The 21,345-nt window shown below is 40.9% G+C and overlaps 1 protein-coding gene across 1 annotated transcript in view; it reads right to left on the reverse strand.

Moving 5' to 3' along the window:
• Positions 1-619: 619 nt before the first annotated feature.
• The window catches only part of LOC126259851 (synaptotagmin-5), a 203,984-nt gene continuing 183,258 nt past the window's right edge, over positions 620-21,345 (reverse strand). The window contains exons 8-10 of the mRNA XM_049956906.1: positions 13,169-13,286; positions 8,163-8,317; positions 620-1,344 (exon numbers count right to left, since the gene is read on the reverse strand). Of these exons, the coding sequence (XP_049812863.1) occupies positions 1,189-1,344; positions 8,163-8,317; positions 13,169-13,286 (429 nt within the window). The 3' untranslated portion in view covers positions 620-1,188. The remainder of the gene's footprint in view (positions 1,345-8,162; positions 8,318-13,168; positions 13,287-21,345) is intronic.

The following is a 21,345-nucleotide window of genomic DNA, read 5'->3' on the forward strand; positions in this document are numbered from 1 at the left end:
CACTGCATACAACCAGCTGTGTGAGAAGACTTGGGTGAAGGGTGTAAATGATGATGAATGGCAGGTCCAACCCACTGCTCATGTTCATCTATCTTCAGCTATGGTATACTCATGCCTCTTCAGGTGAACTGACCACCTGAAGAGGCAAATGCAAGCAGTAGCAGATATGACAATAATAGTAATAATAATAATAATAATAATAATAATATACAACTGTTGGTGCATTATATGAGTCTACAACCTGTACATTCAGTCAGAATGAGTCTTCATACATAGTCTGCAGTCTTTACCATGTAAATTTCACATTTATTTCAATTTTATTACCACATGGATTTCTTTAGCACATACAATGAATGTATTGGCAGCTTATTTCCCAGTCATAGGTCCGTGTTTGATGTCATTTATGTGACTAAATGTTGACCAATGTAAATTTTATTAGATTTACTGAAATACTATATTTAGGGCAATATTTTCTGTTATCCACTACTATAAAAGGCATTCAAGAAAGTAAAGAAACCAAATTTTCCTCAACAACAACAATTTGTAGTGGAGTAGTGCAATTTATTTTTGCATCCATGTGTTCCTACTCAATAATGCCAGGGAAACCATGAGAGAAATGGGAAGGTAAATAACACCTCAAATGAACAGTTTCAGTGAACAGGGACAGTGCAAAACAAAACCAAAACAAATGTTTAATTCAGTGCATCTCATGTTCTGTTTTCAAAGCTATTTATATGAAAAGAAGGAAGTTGTTTATCTTGATACACCTTAAAGGACTTAATTGATCTATTATCAACTCACAATTATCAATCAATACAACTTTCAGAAATGATGTAAAGTTCCTTGAAGATGCAGGTCTTGTCCTTAAACATCCTGGAAGATAACTGGAGTTTGTGTAACCAGTTGAAAGTGTATTGTTTCAATCATAGACATATTGTTGGATGAGTGCAATCACAACATTAGGGTGGAACAAAATGCAGACCTAGTCACTAAACACATTGGAAGGAGCTGGTCATCAAAAATTTTATGAACTTCCCTTTCTTGGCTGGCACAAGCCTGTCTCATTTCCTACAATTAATTAACTTTGACAAAGCCCACAGGTGACATTGTCAGAGGATCTTTGGTATCTGTTCTCTTCTGGGCTGTGGGCTCCCTTCATGCCATACTAGTGTGTCTCAGTTCTCAGGCTCATTGAGGTTCACTAAGCTGCAGCCAGCGTGCTGTTGCTGTCTTGCTAGCAACTGCCTCAGAGAAGAAGGCGCGATCCGTGGGGGATCCACAGTCACTGCCCAGCAATACACGTCCAAGCAGCTCACTAGGGCCCAGTAGGCTGTCATGCAGCACCTGAAGACAAACATTTATTACATTAACTGAGATGACAAAAGTCATGGGGTAGTAATATGCACATATACAGATGGCAGTAGTATCACATACCTGAGGTACAAAAGGGCAGTGCATTGTTGGAACTATCATTTGTACTTAGGTGATTCATGTGAAAAGGTTTCTGATGATGTGACATGGCCACAGGATGGGAATTAACAGAATCTGATCGCAGAATGGTAGTTAGAGCTAGATGCATATGAGATTCTATTTCAGAAACTTTTAGGGAATTCAATGTTCGGAGATCCACAGCTTCAAGTGTGTGCTTAAAAACTAAACTCTGCCCTAACAGGCTGTGAAGGCCCAAAGGTATCGACTGGCCGCTATGCCTTCCTCAGCCCACAGGCATCACTGCATGCGGATATGGAATGGCATGTGGTTAGCACACTGCTCTTCCGGCTGTATGTTAGTCTACAAGATTGGTTCATGTGTGTGCTGAGAATACCAAATTTCAGGCATTGCCTCTCACCAAAGGCAGTGCAGTGATTGACGGCCTTCACTCAAGAACCAAGAGCAGCAGCATATGTGTAGAGTTGTCAGTGCTAACGGACAAGCAGCACTGCATGAAATAACCCCAGAAAAGAATGAGGGACATATGACAAATATATCCATTAAGACAATGTGGTAAAACGTGGCCTTAATGGGCTATGGCAGCAGATGACTGACAAGTGCCTTTGCTAACAGTGCGACATCACCTGTGGCACCTATCCAGGGCTCAGGACAGTATCAGTTGGACCCTAGATGACTGGTCAGATGAGTCCCAATTTTAGTTGGTAAGAGCTGATGGTGGGTTTTGAGTGTGGCACAATCCCCAGAAGCTGTAGAGACCCACATTGTCAACAAGGCACTGTGTAACTGGTGTTGGCTCCATATGGTAACTTTTTTACAGTATGTTGTGAAAAGTGATGATGAGGATTATGATGTTTGGTTTGTGGGGCACTCAACTGTGTGGTCATCAGCACTCGTACACATTCTCAATCTGAATACAGTCCAATCTTACCACTTTCATGAGTGATGATTGAATGATGAGGACAACACAAACACCCAGTCCCCGGGCAGAGAAAATCCCCAACCCGCCCAGGAATCTGTAAATGTGACTTCGACATTAGGTTCTTACCTGTGTAAACACCCAAGAGTTAGAGTATTCTGTTTCATTCATTGATTTACTCTCATGCAATATTTATAATGGAATGGTCAGGGCTTGTGCAATACCAAACTGCATATGCTGTGTTCCATCAAACTTTTCTGATGGTCCATTTGCAATGTAACAGTTTTTATTATTGAAAAATATTGTTTATTTTTTTAAGTGTCAAAATTTCTCCATTATATTTAATTGTAATACTTGCACTATTAGCAAAGTGAACTGTTTCTGCCTCTTGGATATATGATGGCAGATAATTTAGAAATGTAGACAGTTTGTTTTAAGTTGAGACAACGAATTATCTAAAAAATAATGTATGGTACAAAAAATGCTCTAGGTCAAAAGTTAATATTTGTAAAGGGGACATCTGTCTGTGGTACAAATGGCACCTCCTAAACATTCCTGCTGCATCGGCAGGGTGAACTTAGTATTTTCAAATGGGAGGCCCCTTCACATTTTTTATTGCATATTTTGATTCTGTGCAAAAAAATATATGCATTTTACTCAAATCATTCTATTAATCTTAGATGGCACTGTAATTGACAAATATCAAGTTGCCTATTTTTGCAATTAAGAACTGATGCATTTAGTTCTATATTTCATTTATTATATGAATGTGCATTTGCATGTTAGGCATTGGCATTTCTGGGAAATAAACTACTTATATACGTAGTAACATATTTCTCTGTTTCTTATGGGGTTGATTGTGGTGTGTCCCCAAGCCACCAGAATGCTTGATTTCGGTGGCCACCGTCTGACCGCACCATACAGGTGACTGGTTTCATTTTTTGTTTCTGCTCAACCACTGTAACTCCTGTGCTGGTCACTATCTGGAAACGTGTCAGTTCTTAATTGCAAAAACTGTCAGCTTGATATTTGTCGATTACAGCACCATGTATGATGAATGGAAAACAGTGGTTGAGTACACTGTATGTATTGTCAGCGCAGAATCCAAACATGGAGTAAAAATTGGGTGGGGGTGGAGAGTTCCCATTTGAATATACTAAGTTGACTCCTCCCATGCAGGAGGGGTGGTTAGGATGTGCCATTAGTAGCACAGACGAATTCCCTTTACAAATTTTATCTCAAGTTAAAACAAACCACTGTATAAGAACAAAAGCAGACCAAATATCAATCCCTGTGGTACACCCAATGTGATTATTTCTCATTCTAAAAATACTCTTTCATTGTGCACAGCTCCTGAATTTCTTAATCTGACACTCTGCATCACTTTAGTTCAACAGACAGAAAAACAGTTGCATACTATCAAGATTTATGATCCCATTATATTTGAGCTTCTATAGCAGGACACTGAATTACACAAGCAAATGCTTTTGACAGCTGTTAGACAATAAAAGTTATCAATCAGATGATGCCTTGTAGCTCTGGCAAACTATCAAACTACAGCTGATTTTTGCAGTGTCCTCCTGTCCAGTTGTGCAGGATAACCATAGAATATTTTCTCTAGGTAAGTGGTTTGCTATACTGCTGTTGCAGTTACCACCTGCTACAGCGCTTATCAGTAGTTACTTAATGCAGATTAATAACTGCAACACTTAGTGATCTGTGGAACTCTTGTTCCATAGTAAGTATTAAGTAGAGGAGAATTAATTTTATTACTGATAGTATACTATAAATGAAGGTAGTAATGATTGATTACTGAAATCTATAATAATTGAATAAACAAGATTGCTAACTGACTGTGATATTATGGCACTTAAGAGAGTCAGAGGCTGCAGAAGGAAGAGAACTAGTGTGTGACAAAATAGGGAGAGGAAACAATGCAGATTTTTGCCGGTAGTATTTTGATCATTGGTTATTTATGTTTTAGGAGCATTATGTATTTCAGTTCTTAACAGTTCTCATAATGCAGCGGACATCCACAGAGACTACAGCTTGGAAAAAAAAAATAGCTACACATTTGTAGCCTCTGAGGATGACTCCAGTGCAGAAGATGAAATGTGAGCCACCAAAACATACCTTAAACAGATATGAATCTACACAGTGGTGGGTCATAGCTCACCCCATCCCCAACCCCCTTCCTAAATTGGAATTGATGGCAATCCCAACAGAGTACTAGAAGCTTGTTCCCAACAGATAAGTTGCATTCTCAGCTGCATATGTAATAACTCCCTGAAACAGGAATTTTTCCTGATAGACTGAAGTATTCTATTGTTAAGCAATTGCATAAAAAGGGATATAGGTCTGATACCAACAACTACTGCCCAGTCTCACTTCTGACAGCGTTATCCAAAATTCTTGAGAAAGTAATGCATTCTAGATTAGCTTCACATACTTGTAAAAATAAAGTACTAACAAAGTATCAATTTTGTTTTCAGAAAGACTTTTCAACAGAAAATGCTGCGGGTCCCTTATTGTTCATAAAATATATTAATAACTTGCCACTCTATATTCACAAAGATGGATAGATAGTTGTTTTTGATGATGGTACAGGTATAATCATCACACCCAGCAAACAAGAATTAGCTGAGGATAGTGTGAGTAATGTCTTTCAGAAAATTGTTAAGTGGTTCTCTGAAAATGGACTCCCATTAAAATTCAATGAAACACAGTATACACAGTTCTGTACAGTAAATGGCATAATAGCATTAATAAATATAGAGTATGATAAACAGTTTCAACAGAATTCTGTAGCTAAGGCAGAATATTCCAAATTTTTGGGTGTGTGCATTAATGAGAGATTGAATTGGAAGAAATACATTGATGATCTACTGAAACGTTTGAGTTCAGCTACTTATGCCATTAGGATTATTACAAATGTTGGTGATAAACACATCAGTAAATTAGCTTATTATGCCTATTTTCATTCAGTCCTTTCATGTGGCATCATATTTCGGGTAGTTTATCATTAAGGAGAAAGGTATGCATTACACAAATGTATGTTATCAGAATGAAAGCTGGAGCCCACCCAAGACAATATTGCAAGACATTTATTTACGGAACTAAGGATATTTACATTAGTTTCTAAATATATATGAAATTTGTTATTAATAACCCATCCAAATTCAAAAGCAATAGTAATGCACGTAGCTACAACACTAGCAGAAAGACTGAGCTTCACTCTTCTATGTTAAATCTAAATTTGGCACAGAAAAGGGTGAATTATGCTGCCACAAAAGTTTTTTGTCACTTACCAAATAGCATCAAAAGTCTGACAGATAGTGAACCAGTATTTAAAAACAAATTAAAAGAATTTCTGAAAGACAACTCTTTCTACTGAATTTTGAAATATAAATGAGTAATCACAATTATTTAAAAATGTTGAGTTATGATATATAAAGAACTTTTGTTAAGCTGACATGTTCCACATTGTTATGAAGTGTTGTATTTATAATCTATGGAACAAGTACTAATCTAATCTAATCAAACCAAAAATATTTTTGAGTGAAAGTGTCACAGTACACTTTTATACAATTATATGAATTTATAAATTTCTTCAGCTCATTTTTGGAGAATAAAGCAGCGTAAAAATGGCAAGGAATTCTAGAAAATTACAGATTATGTTTAATACAGTATTCCTTTCAGTTTCTATGCCACATGGATGGGCTTCTGTCCTGACCACCTGGAGAGAACATTTCATCCAGGTAATGGGACTCATTCACAGCCTGATCATATGTGCTAGCAACAACCAAACTGACACATTTCAAGAGTACACATGTAGGACCCAGGAAACACAAGAAAGCAAGACAGAAACTGAGACACCCCACCCCATACAATCTCATAAAGTGTGTCAGAAAAAGTGTCTTCTTGAACATAGATCCATGTGACTGAAATAAACAGCATTGCCCTCATTAACAGGCTTACATACCCACAGACTGCAGCCCTGTTTTTGTAATAGTAGTGCTAAGTGAAATTTAATGAAGGTAAATTCTCATTTCAATTTATTTTTGTGTAAGTTTTGAGGTTACTGAAGTTGTGAGAGTCTCTTGCCATTACAGTTCTTAAATCAACTGCATGACACTTGGGACAAATGATTTTGAAAGGATGTACAGTATTTTCTGAAAAGGAAGTAGCAATTGAGAATAGGATGAGACAGGTCTGTTGCCTCTCCATAATGTTATTCACTCACTATACTGAGCAAGCAATAAAGGATATCAAGGAGAAAAAAATGTGAAAAAGAAATTATAATTCAGGGAGAAGGAATAAAAAACTTGAGGTTCACCAATGACACTGTGATGCAGTCAAAGGTGGCAGAGGACTCGGAAGATGAATCAAGGTGATCAGATAATGTCTCAAAGAAACAGTAATGGAATTTAGTTGAATTAATCAGGTGATGCTTACAAAATTAAGTTAGAAAATGGGACATGAGGCTCTAAAAGAAGTAGGTGACTATTGTTTGTTGGGAACAAAATTACCGATGCTGGCCACAGTGGAGAGGATATAAAGTGCAGGGTGATAACAGCAAGGAAAAGGTTTCTGAAAAAAAAAAGGAAGTTGTTAACTATGAATATAAATTTAAATGTTCAGAAGCTTTTTCAAAGGTATTTGTATATAGCATTGACTTGCACAAAAGTGAAACATGGATGATAAACAGTTCACAGAAGAAAAGAATATAAGCTTTTGAAATGTGATGCTACTTAAGAAAGCTGAATACTGGATGGATATTCATATAACTACTGAGGGAGTACTGAATGGAACTGAGGAAAAAGGAAATTTAGGGCACAGCTTGATTAAAGGAAGATATTGCATGAGAGGACACATCCTGAGACATCAAGGAACAGCCAATTTGGTAATGGAAGTAACTGTTGGGGGTAAAAATTGTAGAGGAAGACGATGGTTTGAGTAGAGTCGCAGGTTCAGATGGATGTAAGTTGCAGTAGTTCTGCAGAAATGAAGAGGCTTTGACAGAACAAAATGATTCAAACGCATTTCAGAAGTGAAGAAATACTGCAGCTACCTGGCTGCTTTGATCCATGGCTTACACAATTTCATGTGAAAAAGTGTAAATTGATTTTTTGAAAGACTCATGGTTTGGAATCAATGCTGGTTTGCATGGAGAAGGTCGTTAGTCCTACACCCTGCCCCTTCCCTCCTCCTGTTTCAATCTAACTAGCCATCACCCCCCACTTTTAATTTGACTGGTTTTATGGAGGTCTTCACTTATCAGAAATATTGCCATAAGAGGTATCAAGCAAAATTTGTGACTGGGTTGAGGATTTATTATTAGAGAGAATGCAGCACATTAACTGGGATGGAGAGTCATCAAGAGCTTTAGAAGTAACTTAAGATGTGCCCCTGGGAAGTGTGTTGTAATCCTTGTGTTCACATTGTGTGTTAATGACCTTGTAAACAATTTTAATACTAACCTCAGACTTTTCACAAATGGTGCAGTTATGTATAATGAAATACTGGGAAACATCTGCACATGTATTCAGTCAGATCTTGAAAGATTTTAAAGTGGTTGAAGGATCAGAACTTGCTTTAAATGTTCAGAAATGTACAATTGTAAATGTCAATGTGGATGAAATTGTGAATTTGCACCTAGCCTTGGATCAAAGCTTAATGGCTGTGAGACAAAAATTCCAAGAAATTGTATTTGCACACAGATGTGGGACTATAATCACTATAATGTCTAGAGGAGAACTGGTCACAGCACCAGTGGTCAGGAATTTGTGCCTACCTGGATCTCAAGACTGCTTCGTGAAAGTGCCTCTCGACTGACGTCAAAAGTGAGTGCCTCGTTGAACACAGGGTTCACTGTGTTCCGGTGGACACCTGTCTTCTTCTTCTTGACACGCTTGCCGCCTTGCACCAGTGCCACTTTCACGAAGGGGTCTGTTGGCAGGTGGAAGTGAGCAACAAGTGAGTAGCAGCAAGACAATACTTCCAACATTCTCCCCATGGGAGATGTGTCTTAAGTGGTAAGACAGTCTCAAAGGCTGCCCATGTGCCAAATTTATCAGTCAACACAGGTCAGTGCTCCTGATTACCCTTCCATGAAAGAGATGCCTACATATTAAAAGCTTCCTGTTGGTGTTTTTATGTACACCGAGACATTTGTTTGTAACCTGGAACATTAGTTCCCAATTTTGAGTTTGCGTTTCCCAAACTATTCTGTCATGGTATGATCTGATTCTTGCACCCAACATTATGCCATTAGTAGAAAGGGCAACATGTAACCTATATCCAGAGACAGCCCCAGCTCATCTGCCAATGGAATGAGAGAACTACCTATGAGCCTCCATCTGATGTTGAAGTTAGGTTGACTACCTAATCCAGCACTAAAAAGATAAAGTAAAGTCTGTGGCACACAGCCTGTGACTGGGCTATTTCCCTGACTGCTGGTAGAGTGCAGTCTTTCATCACTGTGATACAGGGAGGAGGAGGGTGGTGGGCTCATTGCCTTGGCTACCTTTTACCTCTGAGAAAGATCCCAGTGTGCACTTGACAGCAGACTTCGTGGACCTGGGGCATTCTGGATGGATTGGAATGAGGAAAAATCCCCACCACTATGTAGGATTGAACTGGACCTCTGGGACTGGAGTCTACTGCTCTACCTCCTAGACCATCAGGATCTAGCCCTGATATTCAAAACTCCATTAGGATATTAATTTTGTTTGTGTATTTATAAGAAAAAAAATCTTTGTTTATTGACACACATAAACATCAAAAACAATTAATCAGTCATTCAGTTTTGAAAATAACAAAAATATTTACAGAGATTTTACTACCAAAGCTTTACTTTTTGCAAAATTGTTGACAATGTCACAAATTTCAATTCAGCATAATGGAGGGTCGAATAAAATGTGAGCCTCAAATGTTTGGAAGCCAGTCACTCATTCAAAATGGATCTGTTGCCCATGTTTATCTGCCAAATAAAACAAGTAATCCTGGCAGGAGCTTTTGAGTACAAATTACTACTTATCCCTGTGCTCGACTGTGCACCACCCTGGTGCAGTGCACCCCTCGCACTTCTGAGTAGGGCTGCCTCTCCCTACATTCAACATGTCTGTGTCCAAAGGAGACAACACAGCATTGCATTATGCATTACATACCCAAAAACATCTGAAAATGGAAAAAATGAAGGATGTTGTTGTGTAGTTGACACATGATTTGAATTTAATGAAGATGCAATTTATTTCACCATAAACTACAAAACAGAGAAGCAAAATTAACTAAAAGTCAGAAAGAGGAAGCCATATTTTCTCAAATTATACATAATGCACCACAATCAAATATCAAACCATAAACTGAGTATCCTGCAGAAGAATACACTACTATAATTGTTTAGCAGAGAAGCGTCTAGTATTTATTGTGAATATCTAAAGCATTACTTATCAAATATTCAGCATGCAATCAATGTCCATGATGCCTTGGTCCACACAAAGGGCATTATCATTCCTGCAGTTTTCTGTGGTTATGGACTAAAATTACACATGGATTTGTTATTGACTACAAAACCATACTTGCAGTATTGTGAAATAATATGAAGCAGATAAGTCTGATTGCCTTAAACAAATTAAATTTTGGACACGTGTCGCCATAAATAAGAAAAAAAAATTATGCAACACAGAATACATGCAAAAGGACTTAAGAACTTCTTATTGGTGCAGATAGTGAAGAACACGTGATTTGCAGGAGCAAATACCCAAATTGGATGTCATAAATCAGTAGGTAATGGGAACCATCATAGTTCTGCTATGATTTCGCTAGTTGACTATGTAATTGACTTGAAAAACTGTGGTGTTGCATAGTGACATCAGGTAAATAAAGAATTAACAACTGTGTTTAAGAAGGATGCACAATTTATTTTATCATTTGTGAAAATTGGGCGCTCGAAAATTTTCTATGATACATTGACTAACCTCAAGAGTACTACGAATGTAGTATACAGGATGGTCCTAAACTGTATGTCAAAAATGTAAAGGTAGGTGGTGGGGACCTAAATAAGCAGATATCATATAGGAATGTGTGTATGATAATGACACATTACTGCACTATCTTCTACAGCAGTACAATTCACAGGAAACTGAAAAGGCAAATGACATCAGAAATTTATTAATAGTTTCCAAGAGGTGCTCGATAGAGCAGCCACTAGTGATACATGATTCAAAGTGATGGCGCATGGATTGGCGTGCATTAGAAAAGACATCAGGCATGTAGATCACGTGTCCAGCAGCAACAGAAACGTGAGCAACTAGATCTTCAGATATGACAGGTCTCTCGTACACCAGGCTTTCCATATGACCCCACAAGAGAAAATTCACGCAGGTTAAATCAGGAGAATGAGACTGCCCCATCCCATCTTCTGCTGGCCATAGACAGAATCCAGGTGATTCCTGACGTTTAGACTGAAGTGAGCTGGCGCTCCATCATGCTGGAACCACATTCGTCTGCAGACAGCTAGGGGAACATTGCCCAGATGTTCAGTTAAGACCTCCTGTAGGAAGTTGTTGTATGTGTGACCAGTTAAACGACTAGGTAGAATGTACGGTACTATTAAGTTATTGTGCACAATGGCTGCACAAGTATTAATGGAAAACTTTTCAAGGCAGGCATGTCCTATTGAGCCATGTGGGTTGCCATGAGCCCACTGGTGACAATTAGGGATGTTCAACATATTCTATCGTGTAAAGGTAGCCTCATCAGTAGATAAAACATCTGGGGGGAAGGTTTCATTGTCTGCAGTCTGCTGTAGATACCAACGAGAAAAGTTGAGACATGGAAGACAATCATCAGGGGTCATTGCTTGCACTCTCTGTAAATGATATGAATGCATTCTGTCTTCTTATAAATTCCTCAAAACATTTTGATGGCACCCACTCAATGCGCGTCCTACAGCTCTCGAGCTTGTTGAAGGATTATCCTCTACTGTGTTTAATATCCTTCATCCACTGCAGAAGTTTGGCTGTATCTTCCACTGCCAGTTTCACCCCTGGAAGCATAAAACGACCCACTCATGCGTAACTCCCGATGAAGACGTTCAAATGTTCGGTTATCCGGCAAATTCCTATCAGGGAATCACTCACTGTATATCCTTTGAGCAGATAATCTATTTCCTTATGCAGCCCCAGACATGAAATGCTTGTTGTTTCAGCTCCGCATTGGCGAAACGATGTATGCTGCTCGAGATTCGGGAACGAAGCCAGCGAAGTGCTTCTATATGCTGCAGTCATCAGGAATCTACCGACTCAAGGCAGCATTACTGCACACACATTCCTATAAGACATTTTCTTATTTCGGTCCCCTCTACCTGCCGTTACTTTTTTGACATATAATTTAGGACCACCACGTATACATACCAGAACAGGCAAATTTAGTATTTAAAGCTGCATCAACAGGTAGATCATTACAGGCAGATCATTAGCTCAGTTTAGGAAGAGAAGGTAGCAGCAAACGACTGTTATTTTAAGTAAAGAACAACATCAGCATTGGCCGTATTTATTAGGAGAAAACACTGAAAACTCAAACTGGGACGTCGAGATTGGGAATCGAAAATGACGGCTCTTGAATGTGAGTTTAACGTGCCTTACCTTCTGTAGAAATAATGACTGGAAATAAATGAAAATTAACGTTGCTGACACCAGGAGAAAGTGGGAAGGGACAGGAATTGGCTTTTAGGCAATACTTGAAAATGATATTTTGATAATTTTGTTCTACAAGATTGGCGACACGATCACAATTTCACTTTCTAATTCTGCAATTCGTCGAAGGTCGTCTATGGCGTTTATTAAATACGTCAGAATTAGAGTAAATTTGGTCCATTTGTGATATTAATGATGCAGTGGATTGAAAAATTTGGCAGTGTCATCCATTGAGCAACATGCTCTGCCTCCACAGAAACCCCTCTAGTATTTCTTGTGAACACTCGTCAAATAATCAGGATGCAACATCCATGATACAGTTGTGCAGAGTATAAACATAATATTTCTAAAAAACATAATTTTTGTGTGAACTGACAACAGTGTGTGATTTTGAATTTCAGTCAGCTAACGTCTGACAGAGAGGAAATACAGAGCGAGTCCAAATTCTACTGTTGTACTTAGAGTTTTTTCAGTATTTTGATGGCAGAAACACTCGCTTGCCTGTGACTTGTTGCGAAATAATTCATTCTGTTTGTTACCCCAACTACTTATGCGACTGAATTGTGCTGATAATGAGAATACCTGCACACCTACACATCCGCTGTACGGAGTCGGCTCGAGGACGTAATTAGCCTCCTTTGCTATGAACTGAATTGAACTGACTTAGTTATCTGTGAACAACTCTTATGTTATATAAAGCATAGACAGTAGATACATCATTATACAATTATTAACATACTGTATATAAATATTATTACAAGATATTGCTTATCTTGTACTCATCAAATAATTAGTTTTGTTGCAACACAGATTACATACACTGCAAATTATGTTGTGTGCCATAAGCTACAATTTTGTTGTTACAATCATATTTACAATAAAAGATCATCTTCCTTTTCATCATATATAAATTCATTTGTGCTACAGAGTGCTTTTTCTTTCAGCCATGACTCCATCACTATTTTAAACTTATTTTGATGTAATACCCTTGTGTCATGTATACTGTTGATAAAAAGTTTAGAACTTTACTTAAATGAGTCTAAGGAATTCCAATAGCATAATGACAATGGAAACGTAGTGATTATTTATGTACTGGGATTACCAGAGGACGCCCGGGTGTCGTCGACGATTCTGAGGTTGCGAGCCTTCAGCACGACGACTGTGAGGCGCTCTGCAGATGGCAGGAAGGACAGCGACACCATCACCTCGCCCAGCTCCGCCTGTCGAGTACCAAAAATTAGCCCATGGATCATTACAGTACTACACTGAAGCGTCAAAGAACCTAGTATGGGAAGCGTATTCAAATTCAGAGATATGTAAACAGGCAGAATACGGCGTTGCGGTTGGCAACACCTATATAAGACAACAAGTGTCGGCTACTGCTTCTACAATGGCAGCTTACCAAGATTTAAGTGAGTTTGAACATGGTGTTATAGTTGGCGCACGTGCGATGGGACACATCTCCGAGGTAGCGATGAAGTGAGGATTTTTCCGTACAACCATTTCACGAGTGTACTGTGAATATCAGGAATCCAGTAGAACATCACATCTCCAACATCGTTGCGGCCAGATAAAGATTCTGCAAGAACGTGACAGAATAGCAACCCTTCCGCAAATTGCTGCAGATTTCAATGCGGGCCATCAACAAGTGCGAGACATTCAATGATACATCATCGATATGGGCTTTCGGAGCCGAAGGCCACTTGCGTACCCTAGATGACTGCACAACACAAAGCTTTACGCTTCGCCTGGGCCAATCAACACCGAAATTGGACTCTTGATGATTGGAAACATGTTAACTGGTCGGACGAGTCTCGTTTCAAATTGTATCGAGCGGATGGACGTGTATGGCTATGGAGACAACCTCATGAATTCATGGACCCTGCATGTGAGCAGAGACTGTTCAAGCTGGTGGAGGCTCTATAATAGCGTGGGCATGTGCAGTTGGAGTGATATGAGACCCATGATACGTCTAGACACGAGTCTGAGAGATGACACGTACGTACACATCCTGTCTGATCACCTGCATCCATTCATGTCCATTGTGCATTCTAGCGAACTTGGGCAATTCCAGCAGGACAATTCGACGCCCCACACGTACGGAATTGCTACAGAGTGGCTGCAAGAACACTCTTCTGAGTTTAAACACTTCCACTGGCCACCGAACTCCACAAACATGAACATTATTGAGCATATCTAGGATGTCTTGCAACGTGCTGTTCAGAAGAGATCTCCACCCCCTCGTACTCTTACGGATTTATGGACAGCCCTGCAGGACTCATGGTGTCAATTCCCTCCAGTACTACTTCAGGCATTAGTCGAGTCCATCCCACGCCGTGTTGCGGCACTTCTGCGTGTTCGCGGGGACCCTGCACGATATTCGGCAGGTGTGCCAGTTTCTTTGGCTTCTTAGAGCAGTAGCGGCCGCTTCCTGAATGTGTGCCAGGGATTTCCAGGTGCAAGAGTTGTATACAGTGCGCTTCACAATTAGTAGCGAAATCTGACAAGGGGGAAAGTGTGCGAGGAAGATGGGGAAGGAGGGGGCCCAAATGACAGGTCGCTTGTGTGGAAAGAGGTTGTCGAACCGGTCCTGCCTATATCAACATTTCCTTTCTCTCTCATGCCCTATACTCAAGCACTCAGTGTAATTCTGAATCGTGCTTTGCAATTTCACACATTACAAAGAAATCAAGCCTAAAGCTCTGTTTCCAGTTTTTAACTTAGTGATTAAAAAAAAAGAGCAGGAAACCTTCGAGACCAGGTGTATACTCTTTACTAATAGATTAATGGTGCTGTGCATACATCTTTCGTGTTATTCTGCTAGAACATCGTCACTTGTGACTTGCCTACGTCTTATACAAAGCGTCGTGTAGCCTTCATGAACTAAATTTCACAAGATTTCTCATCTTGGATACTAACTTTCTTGCATGTCTTTTTTATGTACAGCACCGCACGTTTCCTACACGATATACACGCTTGGATATTGTTTGAGTTACACTTGTTTTGTATTCCTTTTTGTATACACTAAAACCAGCAGAATAATTCTCATTACAGTGGAAATGTTTTTCCAAAATGTTTTATATGGTTATAGAAGTCATTTTGAATTTTGATTTATTTAAGATTCTAAAAAGAACTTGCCCCCCTTCTAACAGCCGTGTACCGCACGTCTCTAGAGGAACGGAAGGTTCCAAATGATTGGAAAAGAGCACAGGTAGTCTCAGTCTTCAAGAAGGGTCGTCGAGCAGATGCGCAAAACTATAGGCCTATATCTCTGACGTCGATCTGTTGTAGAATTTTAGAACATGTTTTTTGCTCGAGTGTCATGTCGTTTTTGGAAACCCAGAATCTACTATGTAGGAATCAACATGGATTCCGGAAACAGCGATCGTGTGAGACCCAACTCGCTTTATTTGTTCATGAGACCCAGAAAATATTAGATACAGGCTCCCAGGTAGATGCAATTTTTCTTGACTTCCGGAAGGCGTTCGATACAGTTCCGCACTGTCGCCTGATAAACAAAGTAAGAGCCTACGGAATATCAGACCAGCTGTGTGGCTGGATTGAAGAGTTTTTAGCAAACAGAACACAGCAGGTTGTTATCAATGGAGACATCTACAGACGTTAAAGTAACCTCTGGCGTGCCACAGGGGAGTGTTATGGGACCATTGCTTTTCACAATATATATAAATGACCTAGTAGATAGTACTGGAAGTTCCATGCGGCTTTTCGCGGATGATGCTGTAGTATACAGAGAAGTTGCAGCTTTAGAAAATTGTAGCGAAATGCAGGAAGATCTGCAGCGGATAGGCACTTGGTGCAGGGAGTGGCAACTGTCCCTTAACATAGACAAACGTAATGTATTGCGAATACATAGAAAGAAAGATCCTTTTTTGTATGATTATATGATAGCGGAACAAACACTGGTAGCAGTTACTTCTGTAAAATATCTGGGAGTATGCGTGCGGAACGATTTGAAGTGGAATGATCATATAAAATTAATTGTTGGTAAGGCGGGTACCAGGTTGAGATTCGAGAGTGCTTAGAAAATGTAGTCCATCAACAAAGGAGGTGGCTTACAAAACACTCGTTCGACCTATACTTGAGTATTGCTCATCAGTGTGGGATCCGTACCAGATCGGGCTGACGGAGGAGATAGAGAAGATCCGAAGAAGAGGGGCGCGTTTCGTCACAGGGTTATTTGGTAACCGTGATAGCGTTACGGAGATGTTTAATAAACTCAAGTGGCAGACTCTGCAAGAGAGGCGCTCTGCATCGCGGTGTAGCTTGCTCGCCAGGTTTCGAGAGGGTGCGTTTCTGGATGAGGTATCGAATATATTGCTTCCCCCTACTTATACCTCCCGAGGAGATCACGAATGTAAAATTAGAGAGATTCGAGCGCGCACGGAGGCTTTCAGACAGTCGTTCTTCCCGCGAACCATACGCGACTGGAACAGGAAAGGGAGGTAATGACAGTGGCACGTAAAGTGCCCTCCGCCACACACCGATGGGTGGCTTGCAGAGTATAAATGTAGATGTAGATGTAAATAACGAATTTATTATTCCTTCATCCTTTAAAAACGAAATCTGTTATACACTTCACTTTACTAAAATATATCACGTTTGCATGACACAAATGCAGCAATGCTCACAAGAACGCGCAACGCACTTGGAGCTGCACTCCTTCCACGTTGGAATGGGCAGTGGAACGCCTCTGTTCTCGGCAGTCCGCCCAGTGTTTCGGCAGTCCGCCAGTTTGTTGCCATGTCATAATATTGTTTTGGGAAGATGGTAAATACTACGAATGGATTTTGCGAATCTGGACTGCGGGAGTGTGTAAATTATGTCGGCGAAAATGAAGTCGCGGAACGCTTTGACTGTTTCCATGTCACGCAAATCTTGGTCTGTTGCCGTTATGTGGATATACTGTATGTTAAGTGCGTGAAGGAGGAGGCGTTCACCGTTATTCGTCGTTCTGGAATTGCAGGCCGTGTGTTTCACACTATAATCGCAAGCCACAATTTATTTGCCTGGACGTCGCAGAATTTCTCGCAAATCTTCTGTGTCTAGATGTCCTCGAGGTGGCCAGCACACTGACATGAACGTGACAGTTCGCTGAGACACTCATGTCCACTACGATGACCTCCATCATGAGCACAATGGTTCAAATGGCTCTGAGCACTATGGGACTCAACTGATGTGGTCATCAGTCCCCTAGAACTTAGAACTACTTAAACCTAACTAACCTAAGGACACCACACACATCCATGCCCGAGGCAGGATTCGAACCTGCGACCGTAGCGATCGCGCAGTTCCAGACTAGCGCCTAGAACCGCTCGGCCACCCCGGCCGGCATCATGAGCACAGCCGGCGTAGGTGCAGCATAGTGCCAATGTGAGTTTTGGAGCATATCGTATGTCGCAGTGCCACCTCCCGCTGTAAGATTGTCATTGCTGTAGCATGAATAATTTGCAACAATGGCACGGAGACCAGGTTTGAGATGTGTTTATGTGATCAAGCAGTGGTCTATTTCCTTCTCGTGTCTAAAATGGCGGAATTCCAAAAGGTGAGCGTATCTGTTGGCGGCCCACGTTGAAATTGCGAATTGGTCAATTGGTCTATTCGTTGGCATAAGCTGATTGTGTAGTATCACGAGTTTGTTGTGTGCTGCTGATCGCTGCCCTGATTGCTGGAATCAGGAGCGTTTTTGAGAGCTTTGTTGACCTATGATAGAGCCCTTGTGAGGGCTTACAATAGTGATGTGGCGTCAGGATATTACGCCGCGGGCAAATGCGCTGCTCATTGTGCTTCTTGGGTTTTACCTGTGGTCTGACGTCACACTACTCTAGTCGAGACCCACGATAAAGACAGGCTGTAGTATGTGCGTCACAGCATGTGACAGCAGGTCTTATGAGTGCCAGCAGCCGTCTCTGGTGGGCAGCAAGTAACTACTTCAGACGAGTTTAATAATTCTTAACTGCGTGTTTGAATCTAAAACCTGTCAATAGCGCACAACGAAGTTAAGACGGGTACCTCTCATTGACATATTTATTTCCCGCGGGACTTGCATGGAGCTGAGCATTCACGAAGTATGATGGACAAGGCGACTAGTGCAACGTCACAAGTTCGTTGTGGGACCTGTATTTCTCATGGGCCCAGTACACTTCGCAATGTGGCTCGCCGTGTCATACTGGTGATTGTTGTATTTTCTGGTGTGACCCATGTTGACGTTAAATATGAGCGTGCCAGGCCTGACTCGAACAAAAGGTTGTTTCATAGGGCTTTCACATCATTGTGGAGTCTGTTGTGCCACATCGCTGCATCTTTTGACGGCGGTTGCCGGTTTCTTGTCCTCCTCTAATGGTAGTAGAGCTCCCGTGCGTCGACTGCCACCTTTCTGAAGCAGAGACCCCCTGTAGTTATCAGGTTGTGGGCCACCACAATTGGCATACTTCGAAGATTCGACTTCAGGGAAGGGGCAGTGGCCGATTATCGTGGCCTTCTCTGCACCTTGGCAGTATGTTGCAATGTAGATGTACCTGCAAAAAAAAAAAAAAAAAAAAAAAAAAAAAAAAAAAAAAAAAAAATCCTTGCATTGGCAGCACTGCGTCGGGCCCCTGGTGGCGCGCAGCTCTCTACTTTGACTACTAAGTGGCAAAGTAGTCATCTGTAGCATTTTTCTGGTGCTCTTCAGTATCCGCAAGAACAGCTACCACCATAGGAGTGACTTTCTGCTTCCCAGGAAGCTTTTGGTGTTCGACTACAGTGGCGATGAAACCTTTTTCTCCCAACTCTTCTTCAGTCCCTCCGCTGGTATGAGATTGGGGAATTCCATGAATGAGTGCCCTGATGAGCACTGGACGTACCGTGGGGGAAGTTGTAAGACAGAATTACTTCGACTCGAGCCACGCTCATTACCACGACGTAGTCCGCTGTGGATGTAAGGGCGAGTTCCGGTCTGTTCTGTCTGCTTGTTTCAGTGAGAAGTTGCGGGTGTAGTTTTGTTCCATCCAGCTGTTCAGTTTTTTACAGCTCTCTGAATGTGAAACCACAGTCGAAGAGAGCTTTTGGCGTTGTTGTTGGTGCTCTCCATGCTGTTGCTTCCAACTTCTGTCTTCTGAAGCGAGATCCGCCCTGCAGGAATTTTTAAACTGCACAGGAGGAGGTATAAGTGCCGGTTACAACTTCTACAATGTCGTCGCAATGATTCGGTTCATTGGTGCATTTCTTTTGAGAGGGCTACAATCGATTTCCTGCTCTGTTCTGCCCAATGCGAGTTCTTGCCCCATCTGAAATGACCTCGTCATAGATGGGAAAAATAAACACTTATCTTCCTTCTTTCTTCCCTCAGTCGGCATGCTGTGTGACGGATGCCACAGTATCTTACAGACCTCTTAAAATTGTATTACTTCCCCACACATTCACCATTCAGCTTTTAGTGTTTATTATGGTCTTTTGCATAAAATTCATCCTTCTGATGATGTTGCCAGTCCAGGATACCATGTGGAAGTTTTTCATCAGATTTAAAAAAGTTGAGAGCAAAGTCATTTTTCCATTTGCATGAAGAAGTAGAAATCACACGGAACAAAATCTAGGCTGTAGGGTGGATGTTAAAAATTTCCCCATTTGAGCTGGCTTAACGATTCACTTTCTTTTAGGGGAGGGTGTGGCCGAGAATTGTTGTTCAAGAACATGATACTGTATCACTTGTTTTGAATGACTCTTCTCACATTTCGTAATGTGTCACAGTTGTTGTTGTTGTTGTTATCTTTAGTCCAAAAGACCGGTCTGTTGCAGCTCTCTAAGCCAGTCCATCCTGTGCATGACTCTTCACCTCTGTGTAAGTACTGCAACCTACATCCATTTGAACCTGCTCACTGTGTCTGAGCCCTCTACAATTTTTACCCCAACACTTCCATCCATTACCAAACTGTTGGTTGCTTGATGCCTCAGGATGTGTCCTATCAACCGATCCCTTCTCGCCGGCCGATGTGGCCGAGCGGTTCTAGGCGCTTCAGTCCGGAACCGCGGGACCACTACGGTCGCAGGTTCGAATCCTGCCTCGGGCGTGGATGTGTGTGATGTCCTTAGGTTAGTTAGGTTTAAGTAGTTCTAAGTTCTAGGGGACTGATGACCTCAGATGTTAAGTCCCATAGTGCTCAGAACCATTCTTTTTTGATCCCTTCTCTTAGTCAAGTTGTGTTGTAGATTTATTTACTTCGATTCAGTACCTCCTCTTTTATTATTCGAGCTGTAGTCCGCGCAGAATATCGCGGCCGGTAGATATGCAAATGGCAAGGCATGCGTGGGGAGAGCGGTAGTGCTGGGGGTTATTGGGGCAGGCGTTGTAGGGAAAATGCCACGCGTTGGATGGGGAGTGCCGTTCGAAACTGAAGCTAACACTCACATTTTTTGTAAATATTAACACTTTGCCATCCGCATGTCTCGTAAAAATTTATTCACTTGGCGCCGGCAGCGCTAATTCGGATTACTTGGATTGTCGCCGGCCGCCTGTCACCTTTCCGTTGATGAAAAGCTTCAAACACATTGACTTCTGCGCGCTTTAATTTTTCCGGAAATCCTATATTTTGCCGTATCGTTCCATAGACTCGAATTTTCTTTTCAAGTAACTTCTCTGCAAGTCTTCCACTGTTATAATAATTATCCATTTAGAGGGATGTCACTTTCCACAAGAAGGTGTCAATAGTTTCATCACTGTTTTTGCTAAAGGTTGTCCAGGGCCGGTAGGTATCTTGAATGAAGAAATGTATCCCGTTCTCGTATCACACAGCATCCGAATGAGTATTCCATATTCCGTAATTTTCGACGGATTGTAAACTTCAAAATTTAACTGTCCACGTCATGGTATCATTCCTTCATCAATTGAGATGTTTTGACTTAGATTAAACGTTTCTTTAAACTTTTTGGAAAAATAATCAGTTACGAATTTCACTTTCAAAAGCTGGTTGGCATTATCCGGTTTATTGTTGTTGTCGGAAAAATGTGAAAATGATAATATTTGTCTGAATCGGTTGCGGGATATCGTTTGGCGAAATATCGGTGTCTCTGTCAACGGATTCGTTGACTAATAATCATCGATCTTTGCATTTTTTACAGTTCCCATAAGGATAGCAAGCCCAAACCATTTCCTAAGTTCAGTTCCCGTAACGTCGACAAATTTGTTTTTTTTTAAAATCCAGTTTCCTTCTATTGCAGTTTTGACTGTAAAACTGGTTGGTTTCGTTGCTAATATATTCAAATAGATCGTTCCCAATATATAAT

This window comes from Schistocerca nitens, chromosome 5 (genome assembly GCF_023898315.1).
Source record: "Schistocerca nitens isolate TAMUIC-IGC-003100 chromosome 5, iqSchNite1.1, whole genome shotgun sequence".
NCBI classification, from domain to species: Eukaryota; Metazoa; Arthropoda; class Insecta; order Orthoptera; family Acrididae; genus Schistocerca; species Schistocerca nitens.